General features: G+C 42.7%; 1 protein-coding gene across 1 annotated transcript in view; it reads left to right on the top strand.

The window, feature by feature from the left end:
* The window catches only part of TMBIM4 (transmembrane BAX inhibitor motif containing 4), a 69,262-nt gene that overhangs the window by 9,358 nt on the left and 36,490 nt on the right, over positions 1-23,414 (top strand). The window contains exons 2-3 of the mRNA XM_033959633.1: positions 18,603-18,711; positions 21,701-21,806. Coding sequence (XP_033815524.1) covers positions 18,603-18,711; positions 21,701-21,806 — 215 coding nt within the window. The remainder of the gene's footprint in view (positions 1-18,602; positions 18,712-21,700; positions 21,807-23,414) is intronic.

Raw genomic sequence — 23,414 nt, 5'->3', positions numbered from 1 at the left:
TGGACAGGGAGAGAGACAGAAAGAAAGAAAGACAGACGGGTCCAGAGAGAGAGACAGACAAAAAGAAAGACAGACAAAGGGGGCCAGGGAGAGAGACAGACAGAAAGAAAGACAGACAACGGGAGGGAGAGAGATAGAAAGAAAGAAAGAGAGACTGCGGGAAGGAGAGAGACAAAGAAAGGAAGAAAGAGACAGGGATAGGGAGAGACAGAAAGAAAGAAAAACAGACAGACATATATTCTAGCACCCGTTAATGTAATGGACTTAAACACTAGTACCTCTATAAGTGTGCTATGTATTACCTGATTTCCCCTATGATCTGGCTTAATCCAGCCCTCCTGGTAACACCTATTGTTTTTCTGTTATTCTCTAATGTTATTTTTCTGGCTTTTGCCGCAATCCATAATCAGATTTGTTTATATTTGTGTACCAACTTTTCATAAGTTTATATTGGGCGTGGCTTTAACTTTCACATATGCTTCTAATTAGATTTACCCAGAATCATATGTAGAAAAATCGACAACATACTCCACAAACATGTCTTGCACACTATCCATTCCATTGCAGCATTATAGCGCCCCTACCAGCCAGCCAGCCAGCACCACTACTCAAGATCTAGGGCATCTTTCCTTCCCTTTCTTACCCATCCACACAGTCCAGCATCTTTCTTACCATCCGGTGCTCACTTGTAACTCATCGTGCCATTGGCAGTGTGAGTGAACCAAACGTGATGCCTTTGGCAACCTGGAAGTTTTTCCTCTGCTGGACTGCTGCTTCATAGAGAAACTTCAGTGGACCTGTGGAACCAGCCTACTGTGTGCCAGCCTTCTCAGACTCGAGGTCCATTCCTCTGAGAGTTCGCTTGCCCTCTGACCTTGTCAGGAGTTTAAGCGCAGGCTGTATGCATCCTGAGTAAAAATCCTCTGGGTTTCAAGGAGCAGGCTGTGTTTCCTGCCCCCGGTTGCATGGAGAGGATCTGTGGGGGCAAAGGTTACAGTCGGTGTCTGCCGACTGGCAGTCTGAATTTCTTCAAGTCTGGTTCTAAGGCAGAAAATCCTTTCCTCCATTCAGCTGCAGTTTCACAGCGCTGACAGGCAGGCACTGCACAGATTGTAAGTATACCTCCATTATTTTCTATGGGAGCTTTGGGGATGGTCTGTGGAATGTGGTCAGTGGTGTAGTAAGGGGGGGCTTTCCGCCCCCGGTGTCATCGTGTTCCGGGCGCTGGCACCCCTCTTCCTCTCCGCCCCCCTTCCCACTCCTCCTACTCCTGCTGCATGTGTGCGCCCCCTCTCCCTTCCTCCGTACCTTTTTAACTTTGGTGTGAACAGCCATCAACTTGCTGCTCACTTGCACATCAACTTGCACACTCTCTGCCGTCACTTCCAGTACTCGTGCCTAGGAAGTGATGTCAGAGAGAGTGCCAAAGTCAACACGGGCAGTAAGTTAGTGGCTGCTTGTGCCGAAGTTTAAAAAGTATGGGGAATGGGTGCGCACACACGTCCGGGGTGGGGAAGAAGGTGGGGGAAGGGCACCACCACCCCAGGTGCCGCTCACACTCACTATGCCACTGAATGTGTTAAAACTTTTTTTTAAAGAATTTCTAAGGGTAGGTTTCAAGTCTCCCACCTTTCCAAACCCTAAATCGCTATTGTTTATTTTTGCTGTTTTGGGCGCAAATTCACTGGCAGTGGCCATCTTGGATTTTTATTGATCTTTTTTTTCCAAAGCTTTATTTGTGCCTCAAATCAAAACCCCTCAATTTGATTAAAAATAATTTGGGATGGTCTCCCCAGCCCCTAATATGTTGAACATGTGCATTAATTGCATCAGATTGGTGCCGGATCAGCGAATGTGTACCACGTGCCACAGTGCACTGGGAGGAGGGAGCAGGATCCTTTGAATCCGCCAAGGCTAGGGAGCCGGCCTGGGTCTATGATTTTGGGAAAAAATCTTGCCCAGAGGCCGTTCTGGATTCTGGTGCCAAATGTCTAAGTTCCGAGTCTGGGGACTCTTTTGGTGTGGTGCAGGTGCCTTAGCAGGGCCCTGTTAGATAGTCACTGTGAATCCAATCGTAAGTTAATCCATCTCAAAACAGTTATAAATCCATTCCACATCAATAGTAAGAAACTTTTGTTGTGTAAGTATATACAGCAATTTATCTTATAATCCTGATTAGTTGTGGGTTGGTTGTTAGTTTGTTCCTCTTCAAAAGTTTTTTTAAACCTCTGAGGCTCCTAATGCCATGGCTGTAGCTAGGGTCCCACACCTCCAAAAACCCAGAATTTTTTTGACCCTTTCGGAGGGGATTCCCAGGCTGTTTTTAGTGTGGCCATCTTGGATTTTTCTGATTTTGAATAAAAGCCTGCATCTGCCTCAAAACCCCCTCAATTTGGATTTAAAACATTAGGGATGGGCTCCTGTAGTGGAGTTACCCCTATATCATGCCAGATTTGAAACAGATGGCCAACTGAACAGCGGCCATGTGCCACGTGTTGTGAAGCATGTGCGGGAGGGGCGGTAGCTTTGGGCTTAGTCTCATCTGGCACTCTTAAAGCTGGGGGATTACAGAGGACCCCTTGTCGGGGGAAGAGAACCTCTTGGGAGTCTTGGGAAGGAGCAAAGGTAAAGCGTGGGTGCATGGATGCCTCAGAGCCCAGGAAATGGCAAAGTGAGGCCTGTAAGAGCACCCCAGGGATCCCTAGTCAGGGATTTACCCCAGATTTTGTGAGTTTATTGTGGAAAGCTTACTTAAACTGTTGGGGGGTTTCCACAGTGGTCAAGGGAGCAATGCTGTCTGTGCAAGGGAATGCATTCTCTCCAAGTGTGTGTGCTTCAGCAGAAATTCCTGAGTAGGAGCCAGAAGAACAGTCTGAGAATGACTCGGGGGATGAAGTCGGATTCTATGCCTTTACTGTCGCAGAATGAATCGCCTCTTCTGGGGGATTCTGAGTTGCAAACAGAGGCAGGAGGCCAGGAGATTGTAGTCCCTCTTGAGCAAGGGGAAGATCCGACAGTATGTCACCTGTTTAAAGTGACAGTGTTGCTGGAGCTTATCCCAGAGTTGCTGCAGGAGTTAAACTTGGAGGCTCCGCAGCCTGCAGCAGCACAATGCTTGATTATGCATTTCTTCCATCGCATCCGGGTCTTATTACCTTAATTACAGTGTTGGGAGGTCCCAGTGAGCTAAGACAATGACAAGGCTGTATCACATGGCTCATGAATTTCAGCAGTTATTTGTCCAGCCTAAGGTGGACTGGCTGGTAACTCAGGTTACCAAGCAGATTTCCCTCCCTAGTGAACATAGAATTAGTTACAAAATCTTACTCTTAACTTTTACAACTCGCTCAAATAATCAACCAGAGTTCATTGATAGACTTTTAATTCCTTATAGTCCCTCTAAATCGCTTCGTTCTACGTCACAGAATCTCCTTGTCGTACCATCACTAAAATCAATCAACACACTGAGATCCAACAATTTCGCTGTCACTGCACCTTCTCTCTGGAATTCGCTGCCTAATCATTTACGTATCAAATCCGTGCTAAAGCAATTTAAAGCAAAATTTAAAAATTCCTGTTCCACAATGCTTTTGTGTAGTAATGTTCTGAAACAGGGATAATATCAGCACACTGATATTATGAGGCCCTGTGAAAGAATTATGAATTATTCCCATTCCCTCTCCCCTCTTGCCAAGTAGCCATTCTAGAGCAAGGGAAAATGTTAGCACCTTGTGACAGAATGCTGAGGCATTCCCCCTCTCCTCTTGTCACAAGACCCCTGTCATACATTAACCCTTATCTTATTTAAGCTGTCCTTATTTGGAAAGGACATCAGCTGACAGGCATTGCATTGCATACGTGCGAAGACTCAGGTTCTGTCCACGTATTAATCAGGCCCTTGCCTGCGTGCAGAGTTGAGGGTGACACGATGTAAAATCATGTACCTTTGTATCTACCAATCATTAGATGTGTAAATGAGGGAGTTACTATGATGTCATTAGTTTAGAAGCATAATAAAAGGGACTCGGAGCTAGCCACTGGAAGCGTCTCCTTCCCAACCCGTATCCTGTGTGTGTGTTTGCTATATTCCATCCCTACAAGTGGTGCCGGGAACAGGGACCCTTCACCCTGCTTGCTCCGTCTGACGATAAGACTAGGTGCACCTCATCCTCCGGGATCCCCTCGAGTAAGTATGGGAAATTCCCTGTCAGATTTACAGCATGCTCATGTGAAAGAATTGAAGTATATTCTGAGACATACAGATAGAGAGGCCACTGATTCATAGTTAAAATGTTTAGTACAAAAGATAGGAGAGCACTGCTCCCGGTATCCAGAAAAGGGATCCCTAAAATTAGAAGATTGGATTAGAGTCGGGAAAGTATTGTATGCTGAGCCTAGGGCCTTGGCAACCATATTAATTTTATGGCATCAGTGTAAGTGTGCCTTGGAGAAGGTAGGAACAGTGGCGTCCTCCAAGGTGGCAACAGTCTCATTAACCATCCCCCCCCCCGACTATTCCAGTCAGAACATATATCCAAAAATCATATCTCCCACACAGTTACCTCCAGCTCCTTTAAGTGCAAAAAAGGAAGAAACATTAGCGCACCCTTTAAGTGCATTTCAAGCAATGATAAAAAAGGCCAGAGAGGAAGGGCAATTAGCAGCAGAGGACATGAACGATTTAATACAGTCACATATGCCCAAGATCCTAATGGTCCAGGACAGATACCTACTTATCAACCATTATCATTTGCAATATTGTGAGAAATTCATAAATCTATTTCAGAGACAGGTTTAAGAAGTAATTTCACAGCCGGGTTATTTGAAACCCTGGCTGGGGCGCATACCTTAATACCACAAGATTGGAAAGACATTATGCGCACGGTATTGACTACGAGTCAATATTTTATGTGGGATAGTGAATATCAAAAGGAGGCTCAAAGTGATTTAATGATGAAATTAGCCAAAGACAATGCTAATTTAGATTGCCGTAAGGCATTGCAAGGCTTAGGCAACAAGGCAGATGTTACCTTAGCTGATATGCTGTGTGCCTGCGCTGACATTGCACTCAAACATACCAAATGGGCATTTTAGCAGCTGCAGTACAAAAAAGTTCCACTCTAAAAGGCTGTTATGGCTGTGGGAAACCAGGACACTTCAAACCAAACTACAAGGCAAATAGTAATAAACTGCTCATATTGAACAGAGGGCAACTACCTAATACTTGTCCAAAATATAAAAGAAAAAAAAGCAGGAGATGAGGTTAGAGGTTTGTAGGTGCAGGAATTAGCTTATATGAGAAAGATAGTACTGTCTACTTGCATGAATGTGTGTTTTTCTTGTGACTGATAAGATGGGTCTGAGGAGAAATTGGCGAAGGAGGAGTTGGTCAAAAGCTCTAGAGAGAGGATAAGGATTTTAACCTCTTATCTTTATAACCTCTTGTATTTTATAAATCTGAGACTTGGTTCAGCAAATAACAACAATAAATTATATTTTTGTGAATGGGTTGAATTACTGGTGACTAAGATGTGGGGTGTTAATTGTCCCTCATAAATTGGAGTCCCTGTTAAATTTCTAGATTCATTCTGACACTAGCTGGGGTCATTTTCTTCACTAACTACCTGATCTTTGCACATCTTCAGCCCAGGCCCTTTGTTTGCGACTCTTCAGTACTGATAACTTTGATGTTATCTAGGTTTGTCCAAGATTAGATATGAAGGATGTGACCTTTTGCTCACTCTGGTTAAGCCAATTATTAACTGCATTGCAGGGCTGACACTGAGAAGATTTTTAGGTTATCGGTACCTCCTACGGTGATAGTAAATGAACTTGCAATTTAACAGTTGTATTTCACGTCTTTTATTTGTGGAAAGAAAAATGTTTTACAGAAAAAGTGGGTAAGTGATTCAATGTCACTGAATGGAATGCCTTCCAAGATTATTACAATTAAGGTAAGCTATTTCTGAATCATGTATTACAAGAATTAATAGACTCCTCATTGATTGGGCACTCTCAATTGGGTACACTCCTATTTTAATATTCCTACTGATCTTCTCAGTCCCTTATTTTATCTTTTGACTAAAGGCAACATCTTCAGATTTGATCTATATAACACCAGACATTCAAAAAGTGATAGCGATTATTAACCAGCATTTATTAACGCAAAGGGTTGATAGGATTCAGGATAATATAGCACTTTCCTTATTAATCCTTCTGCAGAAACACCATCCTATTGCGGTTTTAGGCCAGCTAACTCCAGATAATTGTTTACATATAGTGGAATGGATTTATTTACCACATACACCCCCTAAGAATATCAGCTCTTCTCAATACATGTATAGTTAACTAATTTGTAAGGCGAGAAATAAAGCCTTAAACATTATGGGATTGGACTTGGTATCTATCACCGTTCCCATTTCACAAGAGCAATGGAAATTTCTTGTTAAATATAATGAGGAATTGCAAATTGTATTAACAAATTACATCGGTCATATTTGTCATCATTATCCTAAAGATAAACAATTAATTCTAGTTGCAGAAGGCGTTTTGGATTTTCATTCTGCACTAAGCTTAACACCTATAATTGATGCTCTTACTGTCTATACAGATGGCAGCAAGACACATAGAGTCGTGCCCTGGACCCAAGAAAATACTTCTCGGGTCTTATTCACTCCCCGCAACAATCCTCTCAACGATCAGAAGTAGCCGCTGTTATTCTTGCACTGCAAACCTTTTTCCACTTTCATTGAACCTGATCACAGTCAGTCTGTACGTTCGTAATTTAGTTTACCAGCTTCTTGGTGCCTACATCACCCCGCCAATTGATGACAACTTACTATCATTGTTTCTTGAATTATACTCGTTATTGTTGACACGTAGACACTCTCTTAGCGTGTTTCATATTCGTAGCCATCAAAATCTTCCTGGAGTCATTTCTACAGGAAATAATATTGCAGACGCTGCAACCAAGAAAGTCTATTCACAATTTGCTACCCCCATAGATAGTCATGCATTCTTCCACCAAAATGCCAAAGCCCTGGTAAAAATGTTTAAAATTCCCTTAAATCAAGCTACAACAATAGTTCAATCTTGCCCTAAATGCTCACAGCTTCATTCAGCTGCTGAGTACGGGGTAAACCCCAGGGGACTTGCAGTAAATCAAGTGTGGCAAATGGATGTCACACAATATCCCCTTTCGGGAAATGGAAATTTCTACATGTTACTATTGACACCTATTCTGGTTATCTTTGGGTAACGTCACAAACAAGAGAAACAACGAATCAAGTAATTAATCATATGTTACAATGCATTGCAATTATGGGAAAGCCAAAAACTTTAAAAACAGACAATGGTCCTGCATATTCTTCCACTGCTTTTTCTGAGTTTTGCCTACAATGGGATTTCCAGCTGATTCACGGTTTGCCTTATAATTCTACAGGACAAGCCATTGAAGAACGTGCCAACTGAAAATTAAAATCTTATTTATTAAAACAGAAACCAGTGAAATATGCCGTTCCTAATTTGAGACAGGTTCAAATGTATTTATCCATTGTTTTGTTAACTATTAACCATTTGAACTATTTTTCAGAGTATTCAGATAAACATTATCAAAAGACAGTTCCATTACCGCAACCTTTAGTTAAATATAAACTGTCTCCTAATCCTGTCTGGCATGGACCTGCTCCCTTAATAACCTGGGGGAGGGGCTATGCCGCTGTCTCAACTTCCACAGGTCCAGTTTGGGTACCGAACAGACACATCTGACCGGCACGCGCAGCCGCTGACCCATTGCCCATTCCCATCTCTGAACCTAGAGAAGAAGCTGCTGACACGCCACCTGTTCCAGTCTCGGAAACTACAGAAGAAGAAGGTCATGTCCTGGCACCAGCATTTACAGAATCCCATTCCTGAATTCGATTTCATCTTACAGAGACCACAACAACAACAATTTCCCATACCACGGCAAAACAACCGGAAAAGAAAGCGTTATTCTAAGACTGATCCTGTGACTTGGGGACACATTAAAAGCTTCCATTCTCACCTTGAAAAAGACTGATAAAGAATGACACCTGAAAATTTGATTCATTGCTTGTATCACCTTCACATGAGTTAACTGTACATATTATGCATATATTTGAGCTTTTTAGGGTTTGCACTGAGCATTTCTTCTTCATCTTAATGCATTTAATTCTAAGTTACTATGCCCGGCACTTCTGGGTATAGGGAAAGTAATCTTGAGGTTCTCTTATTTTAGGGACATTTAGGGATTTTTTGATATGCCTCACATATCTACTAGGGAACGCTAATTAATGCCAGATCTCTTAGTCTGGTTTAGGCAGATATAGGGTCTCACATTTATCCCAGGACAAGCAGGCATGATATTCTCACATGTGGGTGACGTCATCTACGGAGCCCCGCGCGGACAGCTTTTCAAGCAAACTTGATTGAAGTTTCAAGTTTGCACACTGCACCACGCATGTGCTAGCCTTCCTGCCCACTAGAGGGCGCATCCCCACCTCGTGGTCCTCAGTTCAATTTCATCCGCGGAGCCAGAAGCCCTGTGGAAAATTGTGCTCTGCTTTTGCCTTCTGTCGCCGCGGCTGTGTCCTACTTTCGACGCGGTCGCTGCGTTTTGTTGTTTTCTAATTTGACGTCCACCCCAACAGGGTAGGGGAGGTCAGTCTAAACCCCCTGCGCATGGAGCGTCCAAGCCCGCACCGTCTTTTTGACGGGACCTGCGGTTGGGGGCGGGCCCCCTCCGCGATATCGCAGGACCCTCTCCCCATCGGGGGTCGAGGTCCTTTTCCGGGGCTTGGACCGAGATTACATCCGACGCATGGGTGCTTCGGACCATCTCCGAGGGCTATTCACTAAACTTCTTATCACAGCCTCCGGACAGGCCGCCCAGCGCTTGCCCGTCCAACCGGAGCCAGTTAGCCCTTCTCCTGGTCGAGGCCAGGGCCTTGTTGAGCCTACGGGCAGTGGAGCGGGTTCCTCCAGACCAGCGGGGTCGGGGGTTTTACTCCCGTTACTTTTTGGTCCCAAAAAAGACCGGGGATTTGCGCCCCATTTTGGATCTCAGGAAGCTCAACAAATTCCTGGCCCGGGAGAAGTTCCGTATGTTATCGCTTCCGGTTTTGTACCCCCTGTTGGAGGAAGGGGATTGGATGTGCTCCCTGGACTTGAAGGAAGCATATACCCATGTTCCGGTGCATCCCGCTTTCCGCAAATTCTTGCGGTTCCAAGTGGGAGATTTGCACCTTCAGTATCGGGTCCTTCCCTTTGGTCTGGCGTCGTCCCCTCGGGTATTCACGAAGTGTATGGTGGTGGTCGCAGCTGCCCTGTGCTCTCGGGGGTTTCAGGTCTTTCCCTACCTGGACGATTGGCTGATCAAGGCCCCGACCAGGGAGGGAGTTATCTTAGCGACCCAACAGACTATCATCTTACTTCAACGACTAGGGTTCGAAGTGAACTTTCCCAAGTCTCAGTTGTGCCCGGCTCAGTCCCTCCAGTTTATCGGAGCCGTGCTGGACACGGTTCGCCTCCGCGCTTTCCTCCCCCCTCCTCGGAGGGAGGCCTTGTGTCGGTTGGGTCGCCAAGTTTTGCAGCAAGCCGGGGTGTCGGCTCGGCGTATGATGGTCCTTCTGGGCCACATGGCATCGACTGTCCACGTCACTCCCTTCGCCCGCTTGCATCTGAGGCTTCCTCAGTGGACTCTGGCCTCTCAATGGCGGCAGGATCGCGACCCAGTCTCTTGTCAGATAACAGTGACTCCTTCTTTGAGACGCTCGCTCCAGTCTTTCAGGGGGTTTGCTGTTTCTCGTTCCTCCGTGTCGCAAGGTCCTGACCACGGACTCCTCGGAGTACGCGTGGGGAGCACATCTCGACGGTCTGCGGACGCAGGGTCTGTGGTCGGCCGAGGACCGTCTTTGTCACATCAATGTGTTGGAGCTTCGTGCCATCTTTCTGGCTGCGCGAGCTTTCGTCCACCTGCTGCACGATTAAGTGGTGCTCATGCGGACCGACAACCAGGTGGCGATGTACTATGTCAACAAACAAGGGGGAACGGGCTCTTGGCCTCTGTGCCAGGAGGCTCTGCGCCTTTGGGAATGGGCGGTCTCCCAGAACATATTCCTGCGTGCGGTTTACATTCAGGGAGAGCAGAACTGTCTGGCAGACAAACTCAGTCGTCTTCTCCAGCCGCACGAGTGGTCACTGAACTCTCGGGTTCTACGCGAGGTCTTCGACCGCTGGGGGACTCCCCAGGTGGATCTGTTTGCCTCCCCGGAGACTCGCAAACTACCCCTCTACTGTTCTCGGATGTACTCCCGGGACCGTCTCGTGGCAGATGCCTTTCTGCTCGACTGGGGGGGGAGGTTCCTTTATGCGTTCCCTCCTTTTCCTCTGATCTTGAGAACGCAGGTACATCTCAAATCGACCAGAGCCACTATGATTCTCATTGCGCCTCGTTGGCCCAGACAGCACTGGTTCTCCCTGCTTCTTCAGCTCAGTGTCAGGGAACCTCTGCTTCTGCCTGTCTTTCCCTCTCTGCTATCTCAGAGTCGGGGTTCGCTGTTACATCCCAATCTTCAGTCTTTACATCTGACCGCTTGGTTCCTCTCCCCCTGACTTCGATTCCTGTTTCTCAGGCGGTGAAGGAGATTTTGGAGACCTCGCGCAAGGTCTCGACTCGGCTTTGTTATGCCCAGAAGTGGACCAGATTTTCATCCTGGTGTTCCTCGAATCATCTGGACCCGAGTTCGGTTCCCGTGTCTTCGGTGCTGGACTATTTATTGCATCTGTCTAAGTCTGGACTGAAGACGACTTCCATTCGGGTGCATCTCAGTGCCATTGCGGCGTTCCATCGGCATCTCGAGGGTCGTTCTCTCTCTCTTCATCCTCTCGTAACTCGTTTCATGAGGGGTCTTGTGAATGTCCATCCTCCTCTGAAACCTCCTCCTGTAGTTTGGGATCTTAACGTGGTCTTAGCTCAACTGATGAAGCCTCCCTTTGAGCCTATCGACAAATCTCATCTTAAGTTTCTCACTTGGAAAGTGGTCTTTTTGATTGCGCTCACATCCGCTCGTCGGATTAGCGAGCTGCAGGCTTTGGTTGCGGATCCACCTTTTACGGTGTTTCATCATGACAAAGTGGTTCTTCGCACCCATCCAAAATTTCTACCTAAAGTTGTGTCTGATTTCCACCTCAATCAGTCTATTGTCCTTCCGGTGTTCTTCCCGAAGCCCCACTCTCATCCAGGTGAGGCGGCGCTTCACACGCTTGACTGTAAGAGGGGGTTGGCCTTTTATCTCCAACGTACCAAGTCTCATCGGAAGGTTCCTCAATTGTTTTTGTCCTTCGATCCTAATCGGTTGGGACATCCTGTTTCCAAGCGCACCTTGTCCAACTGGTTGGCTGCTTGTATTTCCTTTTGCTACGCTCAGGCTGGTCTCACGCTCCATGGTCGAGTCACGGGGCATAAGGTCAGGGCGATGGCAGCTTCTGTTGCTTTCCTCCGGTCTACTCCTGTGGAGGACATATGTAAAGCTGCCACTTGGTCTTCGGTTCATACGTTCACCTCCCACTACTGTCTGGACACTTTGTCCAGAAGCGACGGCCGGTTTGGCCAGTCGGTGTTACGTAATCTGTTTTCCTAAATTGCCATCCTCCCACCTGCCCTTTTTTGGTTGGCTTGGAGGTCACCCACATGTGAGAATATCATGCCTGCTTGTCCTGGGATAAAGCACAGTTACTTACCGTAACAGGTGTTATCCAGGGACAGCAGGCATATATTCTCACAACCCGCCCACCTCCCCGGGGATGGCTTCTTTGCTTGATATGGAACTGAGGACCACGAGGTGGGGATGCGCCCTCTAGTGGGCAGGAAGGCTAGCACATGCGTGGTGCAGTGTGCAAACTTGAAACTTCAATCAAGTTTGCTTGAAAAGCTGTCCGCGCGGGGCTCCGTAGATGACGTCACCCACATGTGAGAATATATGCCTGCTGTCCCTGGATAACACCTGTTACGGTAAGTAACTGTGCTTTTTGATTATAAAATATGCACCTTATTAGTAATTATTGAATATGTCATAGATATGTGTGTGACGTGTTTGGGGCCCCAGACTGTGTGTGTGAGAATGTGTTTGATTAGGTGTGTGAATTGTGGGTGTGTCGTTATATTCGAAATGTGTATACAAAAATAAAACATTACTACCAACACTTTAGATTTTGAAACTTCCAGAGGCACTATATGGAAATGGTTAAGTTAGCGCCAAGGGGAATAGGAAAGATTTCCCAACCAACCAATTTTATGACTGAAGATGAAGTATCATATACCATGTTTACATCATGGGGAAAAGTAGCCCGAAAATTACCCTGGGATGCCATGACCATTTATATCTCCATAGTAGCAAATCATAAGAATCTGTCATGTGCTAGGGTAAGAAATTGTACTAGAAACTGCATTGACAGCGGACTAGCTTTAGCAGACTGTTCACATTTTGTAAATATTTCATATATTAATGCTCACCTTGTCCTGCCTGCAGGATGTTCCTGCTAATTTAACACACAATACCCAATGTTGCCTGAGTAGATTAGTGCCAGCATTAGTAAATAAAAAGCAGTTGATTAATCCCAGGATTACTAAAGAAAAACGCTCTGTCTCTATCCCCTCTGATAGTTATGCCTTAACTGACCAGTGTGATAGTAAAAGCTGAAATTGTCTCTTTGGCAATTTCTTCAGTTGGTGTACCTGGGTTAGCATTATATAATAAAAAAAAACTTTAGCCTGATTAGCATGTGCATTAGCTAAAAAACATTAATCATACCTCACACGCACTTAGCTTGCTAAATCAAGAACAACATGAAATACAGACAGCTGTGTTAGACAACTGAGCAGCCATAGATTACATGAATTGGCCTCTAATATGTGTCAAGATAACTTACCAGAGTGGTGGAATGCTCTGTGGTCGGTCTTGGTTACCTGCTGGCCAGTGGGTCCAGTCATTTTGCAGTATCTCCTCATTGGAATAGGTCTCTTGATTACTGTCTGTTGTTTTGTCCAATGCCTGCCTTCTTTGTTTAACTTATGCATAAGGCCATGTCATGGTCATATCGCAAATTATCCTGATCAGATTTGCCTTACCTTTATAAGGCTCTTAAAAATAGTAAGGAAAGAGGAGATGTAGTAATGTTCTGAAACAGGGATAATATCAGCACACTGATATTATGAGGCCCTGTGAAAGAATTATTCCCATTCCCTCTCCTCTCTTGCCACGTAGCCATTCTAAAGCAAGGGAAAATGTTAGCACCTTGTGATAGAATGTTGAGTCATTCCCCTCTCCCCTCTTGTCACAAGACCCCTGTCACACATTAACCCTTATCTTATTTAATCTGTCCTTATTTGGAAAGGACATCAGCTGACAGGCATTGCATTGCATACGTGCAAAGACTCAGGTTCTGTCCACGTGTTAATCAGGCCCTTGCCTACGTGCAAAGTTGAGGATGACACAATGTAAAAGCATATACCTTTGTATCCACCAATCATTAGATGTGTAAACGAGGGAGTTACTATGATGTCATTAGCTTAGAAGCATAATAAAAGGGACTTGGAGCTAGCCACTGGCAGCGCCTCCTTCTCGACTCGCATCGTGTGTGTGTTTGCTGTATTCCAGTCCTAAACTTTTGGATAACAACTGTCCTTTTAAGGACTAAAACAAGCTTTATAGCTTTTTATCCTATTGTTTTCCCCCCTAACTGTGCTCTTCTTACCAAAGATTGTAGTTCTCGCCCTTCTTTCCTAATTGTGTGAAGTCAGTATATATGTTTTGGTATGTGTTTACTAACCTACCCTGGTTCTGCTTAATAATTTAATCTTAACTTGTTTTTAAGATACTTTTTTATTTTTGTACACCACCTAGAAATCTGAGTAAGTGGTATAAATTATTTTTTTAATAAACTTGAAACTTGAAGGGGCTGTAGTCTTGAAGGATGCGCAGGACCGCAGAGTGGATGTAGACCTCAGATGCCAGTTTGAAGCCTTACCCTTGGGATTTAAGGGTTCTTATCGGCCTCTTTTGTGGCACATGCCTGTCATACACAAAGAGTCATGAGGACAAGATGTCAGAAGTTCAGTCAAGGGGGTATAGTTCAAAAAATCACTTTATTGGAGAATATGTTACATTAGCTCAAAAACTTGACACTAGCAGTGTTTTGGCGTACATGCCTTTATCAAGAGTCTGTCTCAAATGTAGGTACCATGAACAAACACACTTGGATCAAAGAGTTGAAAAGTCTGTTCAAAGCAAGGTAGAAACTAGTGTCCGCAGAAAAACTGAAGACTACTGGTCACTGCTAATTCCTCCATTTCTAGATCTTTATACTACATTTTTTTCTTTTTCCTCAGCTGAATTGTGTTCCTCTCTTTCATTTATCATGCTGTCTTGTGTTTCCAGAACTCATAAGAACAGCTTTACTGGGTCAGACCAATGGTCTATTAATCCCAGTAGTCCGTTCTCACGGTGGCCAATCCAGGTCACTAGTACCTGGTTAAAACTCAAAGATTAGCAACATTTCATGCTACCAATCTGGACAAGCAGAAGATTCCTCCATGTCTTAATAACAGACTATGGACTTTTCCTCCAGGAATTTGTCCAAACCTTTCTTAAAACCAGCTATGCTATCCGCTTTTATCACAACCTCTAGCAACGTGTTCCAGAGTGAAAAAATATTTCCTCCTATTGGTTTTAAAAGTATTTCCCTGCAGTTTCATTGAGTGACCCCTAGTCTTTGTAATTTATGATGGAATGAAAAATCGATTCACTTGAACCCATTCTACCCTCTCTCCATCTTCACCTCCACCTCATCTAGGACAGATACCATCCCCATTGCTACCTTCAGCTGAGGGGAGAGTGTGGCTTAGTGTTAAAGCTACAGCCTCAGCACCCTGAGGTTGTGGGTTCAAACTGTAGGGATATTTCCGTATTCACACCTGAAGGTTAGGCCTCTATGATGTCATCAAGCCTGAACCATTGTTTCAAGAATCTCTCTCTGCAAGCAACTTTCAAGCATGAATTTTGCAAGAAGTAAGAAGTACACTGCTTTACAGTTTCTGCCTGATGCATTATGGGGATGTACCCGAATGTTGCTATTCAAGGGCATTCATCTGTGCTTTAATAATGGGACAGTGTGAATCTTGAAGAAATTATTCTGTTCTTATCTGTCTAACAGCCCTGGGTCTTCCAGCATATATGATACTTTATACAGAAAGGCTATTCATCAAGTTCTGTTTCTGGATTGGTCCGAGGAAGTCATCTGATGAGATTCAAGAAAAGAAAGGTGCTAATTAATTAATAGTTAGTTAGTCTGTGATAAGGTCCGGGGAAGCTCAGATCTGCTCACAGATGTTCTAATTGTAAACTTTTTCTTTCAATAATTAGACCTGTAAGTTACCTCGTGTGATTCTCTGCCTAAGAGATAGAAATTCGGACATTTAAAAACTGTTCTGAACTTAGCACAGATAAACGGAACTTATTGCTGATGATTTATAGCCTCATCAAGGATTTTCAACACGTGTAACTTTTACAACGGTATTCCTGACGTCTTCCAGCTGACACGAAGTTTTCTTCCACCTAATTGTGCCGGAGAGGCTAATTAAGGGTGAGCATACGGAAATTACTTTTATTAGCTTGGGAATTAGATAGGAATCTATTAATAAAGGTAAAGGGTTGAAAAGTTACCTGGGTGATAATATAATCATTTGCTAATCAGGGATTATTATTATAAGGAATAGTGTGTGTGTAACAAGAAGTTTTACTTAGTTGTCTAACCATTAGATTGTGATAATCATGTACTGAGTTTCATTTGTGTAATTAGATATTTTGAACAATCTTTATATTCTGCAGCTGGCTTGTGAATTATATTTTTCTATTTTCATAATAAAGATATTTCTCATTAGCCTGGGTTTTGTGTCGTATAATTAGACCATGATATTTGGACTTGAATAAGAGGTTATGGTTTTCTCTAGACCACTTAACAGAGACGTAACGTGTTTATAATACTGCTAAGTGAACCATAAATCCTTCTACAAAACCCACACTGCTCTTTGTGACTCTGGGCAAGTCACTTAATCCCCCCATTTGCCCCAGGAACATTAGATAGGTTGTGAGCCCCCCAGGACCGACAGCGATAAATGCTTGAATATATGAATAAATTCATGTAAACTGTTCTGATCTCCCATAGGAGAATGGTATAGAAAATTGAATAAATAAATAAATAAATGTTGGAGCCCCTCTCCTCCTGTACTTCTTGAATTTCCTTTCTTTCTATTTCCCTTTCTGTGGCATCACTCATCTGTTTCAAAATGCCCTCACTCAAGTATCTTTCTTTATCTTGTCCAGTTAGGGATCTAACTAAGCCACCTGAGGCATCAGGTGCCTTTTGAACTTTTTTCTTTGATATGTTGTCTTTCCTCCATTTTCTGATGAACTTGCTTTGTGTATCCTCTGTAATCATATATCCCCTCTTTTACTAAGGTGCGCTAAACTCTAACATGTCCATAGAATATAATGGACGCGTTAGCGTTTAGCACGCGCTAAATCGGCTAGCACGCCTTAGTAAAAGGATTACATAGTGTAATAATAGCAGTACTTTATCTCTTTTTTAATCTTCAAGAGTCTACCTAATAGTTTTTAGTCCTCTTAAATTTTTCATTAGTTTCTGTGGTTTATCTCCTGCTGGAGTGGGTCCACAAACAAATTCAACATAGATTATAGCAGTATGAGGGATGTTTTTTTTTCTAATGAAGGTTTTACACTATTGCTATCACCATCATTAGCCCTAATTTGTAAATCAGAAGTGGGCACCTTTTTATCCTGGACAATGTGTGGCCAGTATGTATCCTTCCTTTAAAAAAAAAAAAAAAAGAATTCATATCATACTTATACAATAATGTTGACTTATTGGGGTTTGGTATAGATATGTTATGTTTATGAGCATTTGTTATACTGCATCTCCATATTAAATATTAGTTATTATGCACCATGTCAAGGCTCGGGGGGAAAATGCTTTTCCTCCTCCACAGAGATACACAGCAATTTACCAGTTTTGCCTTCTTCCATTTTGACTCCTCCCCCCTCTTTGCTTTGTGGTTTCTGATGTGGTTTCTAAGAATTATTGTGACCCTTAATAAATGTGAAATTATTCAATTGTTAATTTATAAATTAAAACTAAATTATAAAGTGTACTCAGTGTTCCCACAACTAGGTAAATGTGAAACATGACCAGTGAAGAGAGGAACCATCATCGCAGCACACTGTTCCTCATATAATGCACTACCAATATCCCAGTCATCAGATTTTAAAGTGAAATACAAATATAATAAAACAAATGTAAATTCTTTACTTATCTTATTTAGGACAGATGCAGTCACCCCAATATACTGTTTTTGCTGTAAAGTCCCCGTGTGAGGTTGTATCAAACACATGGTTAGTTGTTGTAATCAAGCTGGAGCTTAATGGCAGGTCTGAGTTTCTCAGTTCCTAACTGCACCCCCCTAGAGTCCATGATAACAAAAACTAAATTTTAAAATCCCTGAATCAATTCAAAACCAAAAATTTGGTAGAACATTTGCTGGTCTCATGGGTGATCTACACCTCTGACCCCCAAGTGGAGGAATAGTTAGGCACCCCAGTCTCAAACCTTCCCTTTCCCTATAGGCCCCATATCATATTAACTCATCAGCACAAAGGAGGGTGAAAGGTGCTGGTCTATTCTAAGCCCACCTGATGACGCCCAGGCCTTAAGAAGCCAGTGGCTTATGAATCCTTCTACTAACCGTTTCATCACTGTGTTGCAGCCTACCATCCCATGCCCAGTTAGGTTCTTCCATCCAAGGGGAAGGGAAACAAAGGCTTAAACATGAGCCTGGACTTTGCTGCAGCCTCTTCTTACCTTAGGTTTGTGTTTACATTAAATTTGAGCTTCAGGAAACATTATCTGGCAGTACAAGTTAAGAGGAACCTGTTTTTGAACAGCTTTTCATAGGCAGCAGTGGGAGGAGGGAGGATTTGAAGTCACTTCTTTCATAACACTGACATGATGTTTCAAGTTTTCAAACCCATGATGTTTTTCTCCCCTATGCCATATATTGTGAGTTTCGGGATGGGGGGTGGAGTTATCCCTTAAATGTAATTCTTTCCAACATTTGATTCAAAATTTCTGTCCCTCATATTTCTCTATAAAGAGGACTCTCATACATAAATACACACATATTATCCCAGTAACAAGATCTTCCCAATAAGGGTCTTCTTTCCAACATTCCATTTGTTGGAGACCATAAAAAAAGAAAGACAAAATAGGATGCAACAACAACAAAATCTACTAAAAAGAAATAGAAAGTAAGGAATAACAGCTCTTACAAAAAGATTTGACTGGCACCTAAGTTTTCTAAATATATTTCAAGTTCTGGTGACATTTAACTTACTGGAATTTTTGACCATGCTAATTTTTACATCAAGATTTGTTTCAAGATGACCAAATTTTTGGTGCTGGATCACTTAAGAAATTTTAAAGAATAAGTCATTTCACTTTCTTCGTTACAGGTTTTCTGCGGAAGGTATACAGTATCCTTTCCATTCAAGTTCTATTGACCACTGTGGCTGCTTCAGTTTTTCTGTACTTTGAATCTGTCCAGACTTTTGTACATGAAAGGTAAGTGAAACCAAGCCATCAACAGAGCACCTACTTTCCTTTAGAATACTTGCCTAGCCAGTGAATTGAAATAAAGAAATTATTCATCTGTTAAGAATTGAGGAAATAGATAAATTAACAATTCGTCCACAATCTATGGGATTCAAGAACAGAAATAATTTAAATGAAAGTAATATACAATAATAAATTTTGGACACAACTTGTCAATTCAAATCGCTAAGCCGGCCCCAGTATATCAGGAACGGTTAATGGAGCTTTAACTCTTCTCTGGCAACAAGAAATTCAGATAGTTGCTTAGGTTCAAAAAACATTAAAAATCTATTTTCAGATTGTATCACACAAGAACAAGAAAAATACAAAGTAAACTTCATGACACGGTGACAGAAGTATATCACCGCCCCCCAGATAACCGTGGGAAACCAACCTGTGTCATTCTTTAGTGTCTATCTCAACCTTAGTCCTTCTACACCAGCATTCTTCAATGCAAAGCTTGAGGGTCAGTGATAGTGCCCAATCATACTCTGATTCTTCTCTCTCTCCTTAGACATGGGGATGGTTTCCTGCAGTTATCCACGGGGACGGTGACAAATTCTTTCACTGTGTCATTCTCTATGTCCCAACAATTAGGATTTAGGCCTTAAAGCCAAGAATTCCTTACGTCGCTTCTGAGTCATTTTAGAAATGTCAGGAAATATTCAAATTTTTGAAATTAGAAGTTATTTATAATTAATAAATTTTGCTTTGATTTTTTTGGGGTCAGGTAGGGGGGGGGAAGAGGCATGAAATTAAATTATGTGAAAAAATAATTTGGGGCTGGACATACCGTATATAGCACTTCAGTTTGAAAATGCAGAGTGCAGGAATCAGTAGGCTGCCAGGCTCTTGGTCTAATATCAGTGCTAGTTGTTACATTCTTAGTCGGCAGTCTGTTGGAAAATGAAGTCATTTCAAAAATTCAAATCAGTCATTGAGAAGAAGTCTGCCACTGTTTCTTGAAAAACAACATCAGCCCTTATGTTAAAGTCATCCAGGATTATAACTCAAAGCCCCTGTCTCCCAGCTCTGTGTTTGTACTTTGCTTTCCCTTCCCACTGGTGGGAAGAACCTAATCAGACAGGGGATGAGAGCTCACAACAACACTGTGGCTATTACTGAAAGATCCATGAGCTACCCCGGCTGATTTTTAAGGCTGGGGCCTCATTTAGCGGGCCCTATTTCGGCTTGGCAGTGACCAGCACCTGCCTACCCACCTACCTTACAAACGAGCTAGCAAGCACATGAGGAGTTCCATAAATTAGTAAGGCTCCAAAATTCTTAATTTTCTGAAAACTCTACAAAAAGACACCTGATATTTAAGCATTGGTATACCAATCAAATACATAGTTATAAGAGAGTTCAAAAAATTGATACTTATCCTCCTTAACTAGATGGCTTGATTGAGCTAGAGAAGACTCTCTGGTGGGGAGGCCATTCCCAGAGCATGGCTATGTTTAAAACAGTAGATGTCCTCTTGTGAACTTGGCCAGTCCCCAGAGAAGAGACTCTGGCTTAAGGGGAACTTATAAGAATGCTTGTTCTCACTCTCCTTGTATGGTTTGGTCTCCTCCCATATGGGAGGAGGACATGTTTGATCTTTATTAACATCAACAGAGTAAATTGCATTATTCGCCTCCTGATATTAAACATCTCCTACAGAAATAGTTAACAAGCAAAAAACTCCAAAAGTCCACTGACTAAGAACTCGCTAATGCAGGGATGAGAACATTTTTTGAGCCATCATCCTTCTTTCATTCTTGCAGTTGATTGCCCCCCTCCTCCAAAATAATTACATACATTATTGGACTGAAGCCCCACCAATTACATAAGTAGAAAGGGGAAGCATAGCTCTTGCTATATATAGATGGAATAGGGAGGGTGGGAGAATTGTATATTGTAAATTGCATTGGGCTTCTTAAGGGAAGAGGCCAATAAATTTGAATAAAAGATACAAAAAGTATCCTGGATTTATGGCAGCAGTTGCGAGCTGTGGTGAAGGCGAGCCATTTTTCTTTTTTCTCTCCTCCCTGTGATGATCAGTTGTTCAATTGGGAGGATTGTGCTGTCAGGGCAGTGTAGGACAAGCTTATCTGCTGGCCACTATTGTTTACAGGTCTTAAACATATGGATATTATGGCATATAAAAATCAATTAATGAAAATAAAATGAAATCTGTAATGAAATCTGTTGGTAGCCAGAGCTGTTGCATCCTTCCATAGAATTGTACATATTTCTCCTGAGGACAAATCCCTCTGCTAAGATACTCAACTTTTGCTTGTCTCTTAATCATAGGTATAGACCAGGGATCTCAAAGTCCCTCCTTGAGGGCCAATCCAGTCGGGTTTTCAGGATTTCTATGAGATCTATGTGCATGCTCTGCTTTCAATGCATATTCATTGGGAAAATTATGAAAACCCGACTGGATTGCGGCCCTCAAGGAGGGACTTTGAAATCCCTGGTATAGACTGTCCATATAGAGGTCAATAAAGAATGCCCCCCTGCAACTCAGAAATGACAATGTGATGTCTAGCTTCATCCACTCTTTTGCTTTGCATGTCGGGGCCTAGGTTTGTTGTTTGCATGGGAGATTTTTGACTGAAACCTTCTAGGCTATAGCGAAGATGATACAAATCCGCCTGACCTCAACTCACAGTGCCTAGGGGGTTTTTAGCTGGTGTCAAGCAAGATATTTCTTTCAGTTAACAATATTTTTTACTGTGCCAGGTACAACTCTAGTGTTAAATCCTCCGATGCTCATAGGAATTCTATGAACATTGGAGCATTAAGTGCTCCGGGCCGCAGTAGAAACCTACTGTGGCTTAGTAAAAGGGGGGGGGGGGTATATTAGGTAAAAGGGGTGTATATTAGATAAATTTGGGATTCCATTCCAATATTTTCCAGTCATGTATTCTCTTTTTGATTAACTATTATTTTTTCATGTTTTCTCCTGTAGCCCTGCCTTACTTTTCGTTTCTGCAGTTGGGTGTTTTGGTACAATTATTGCACTGGCTCTATATCGGCATCAACATCCAATTAATCTATTCTTGTTATTTGGATTTGTAAGTATTTTAAGTCTTGTTATTTTTAAAATATATGTTATTAAATGGAATCATGCATTGTCAAACAATATATTACAATAGAAATTAAGATCACAACGGAAACACCAAAACATTCAGTTCTATATACATCATGAACTAGATTCAGTAAATGGCACCAAATTTGTGCATCAGTAAAATGAATGCTATTTCTCCTATTGATGGAACTCCAGGACTTACAATTGACTTTTAAATGAAAGAGGCATTTTTTGTCCATCTGAGGGCCATATATTTATACCTTGCATCCGAGAGTTAGGAGTCACATTTTAAATCATTTGGGGGATCCCATGCTTTCAGTATCCTAAACTTTGGGGTCAAGTTTTTTTTTTTTTTGGAAGAGGCTCATGTACTTTCCATATTGTGTTTTGGCCCTTCTTTCCAACTTCCCCCTCTTATGGGTTTTCCTCCAGGGGATGCGGCTTGGCCCCTTGGTCATGCAGTGGGTACTTTAGCTCTGGGTGGAGGGGCCTACTTTGTAAGGTTTCACTTTTTTCTTGGACCATGGTTACATTTTGTTCGGAATTATGCCAATTGGTATATATTGGTGGGGGGTGGGGAGGGTTGGAACTAGTGGGGGAAGGGTCAGAGATGGAGTAGAGGTGTATAGCATTGTGATTCTGGTGGTTTAGGGAGGGAAGGAGGGAGTATGTGGTAGGGGATAGAGTAGACTGGCTTGTTCTTTGTGTAATAGATTGGGTTTCCTCTTTGTTGATAGGTGATATCTAGGATAATTATGATGCACAGAGGTTTACTGGATTTATGTGTAGGGTAGGGTTTGGGAGAGGATAGGGTGGTTTATGTTTTACTCTATAAAACTATTTGATGGCTGGCATAGCAGGCAGTTTACTGTTGCTTGAATTCTGCTGATATTTGTTTTTGTTATTGTTACTCTGTTGAAGGGAACTTGCCTCAGAAATGGAACAGTACAACAAAAGAGGCAAGAGAGATGTCAGTACCACCCAACAGTTACATTTATTCAGAGCAACACAAATAAACCATTAAAAGTCTTTGATCTAAAAAGATCAAATGAAGTCCCAAAAATAGAATCCTAGGAAAGTCCCAACCAGGATCCAGGTTTCAGCAACTAGTGTCATTTTCCTCAGGGGACAATAAGCAAACAATGGGAGTCTAAGCAACAAAACAGTCACAGGTGTGTTGGTGTCTTTGCGCTTTTTGGTTTTAAAAGTATTTCCCTCTAACTTCGAGTGTCCCCTAGTCTTTGTAATTTTTGACAGAGTGAAAATTTGATCCACTTGTATCTGTTCTACTCCACTCAGGATTTTGTAGACTTCAATCATATCTCCCCTCACCGTCTCTTTTCCAAGCTGAAGAGCCCTAACCGTTTTAGTCATTCCTCATATGAGAGGAGTTCCATCCCCATTACCATCTTGGTCGCTCTTCTTTGAATCTTTTCTAGCGTCACTATATCTTTCTTGAGATAAGGAGACCAGAATTGAACGCAATACTCCAGATGAGGTCGCATCATGGAGCGATTCGGGGCATTATGACATTCTTAGTCTTGTTAACCATTCCTTTTTTAATAATTCCCAGCATCCTGTTTGCTTTTTTGGC

This window comes from Geotrypetes seraphini, chromosome 9, assembly GCF_902459505.1.
Source record: "Geotrypetes seraphini chromosome 9, aGeoSer1.1, whole genome shotgun sequence".
NCBI lineage: Eukaryota > Metazoa > Chordata > Amphibia > Gymnophiona > Dermophiidae > Geotrypetes > Geotrypetes seraphini.
The sequence above is the reverse complement of the archived record's forward strand: the minus strand, read 5'-3'. Positions and strand labels throughout refer to the sequence as shown.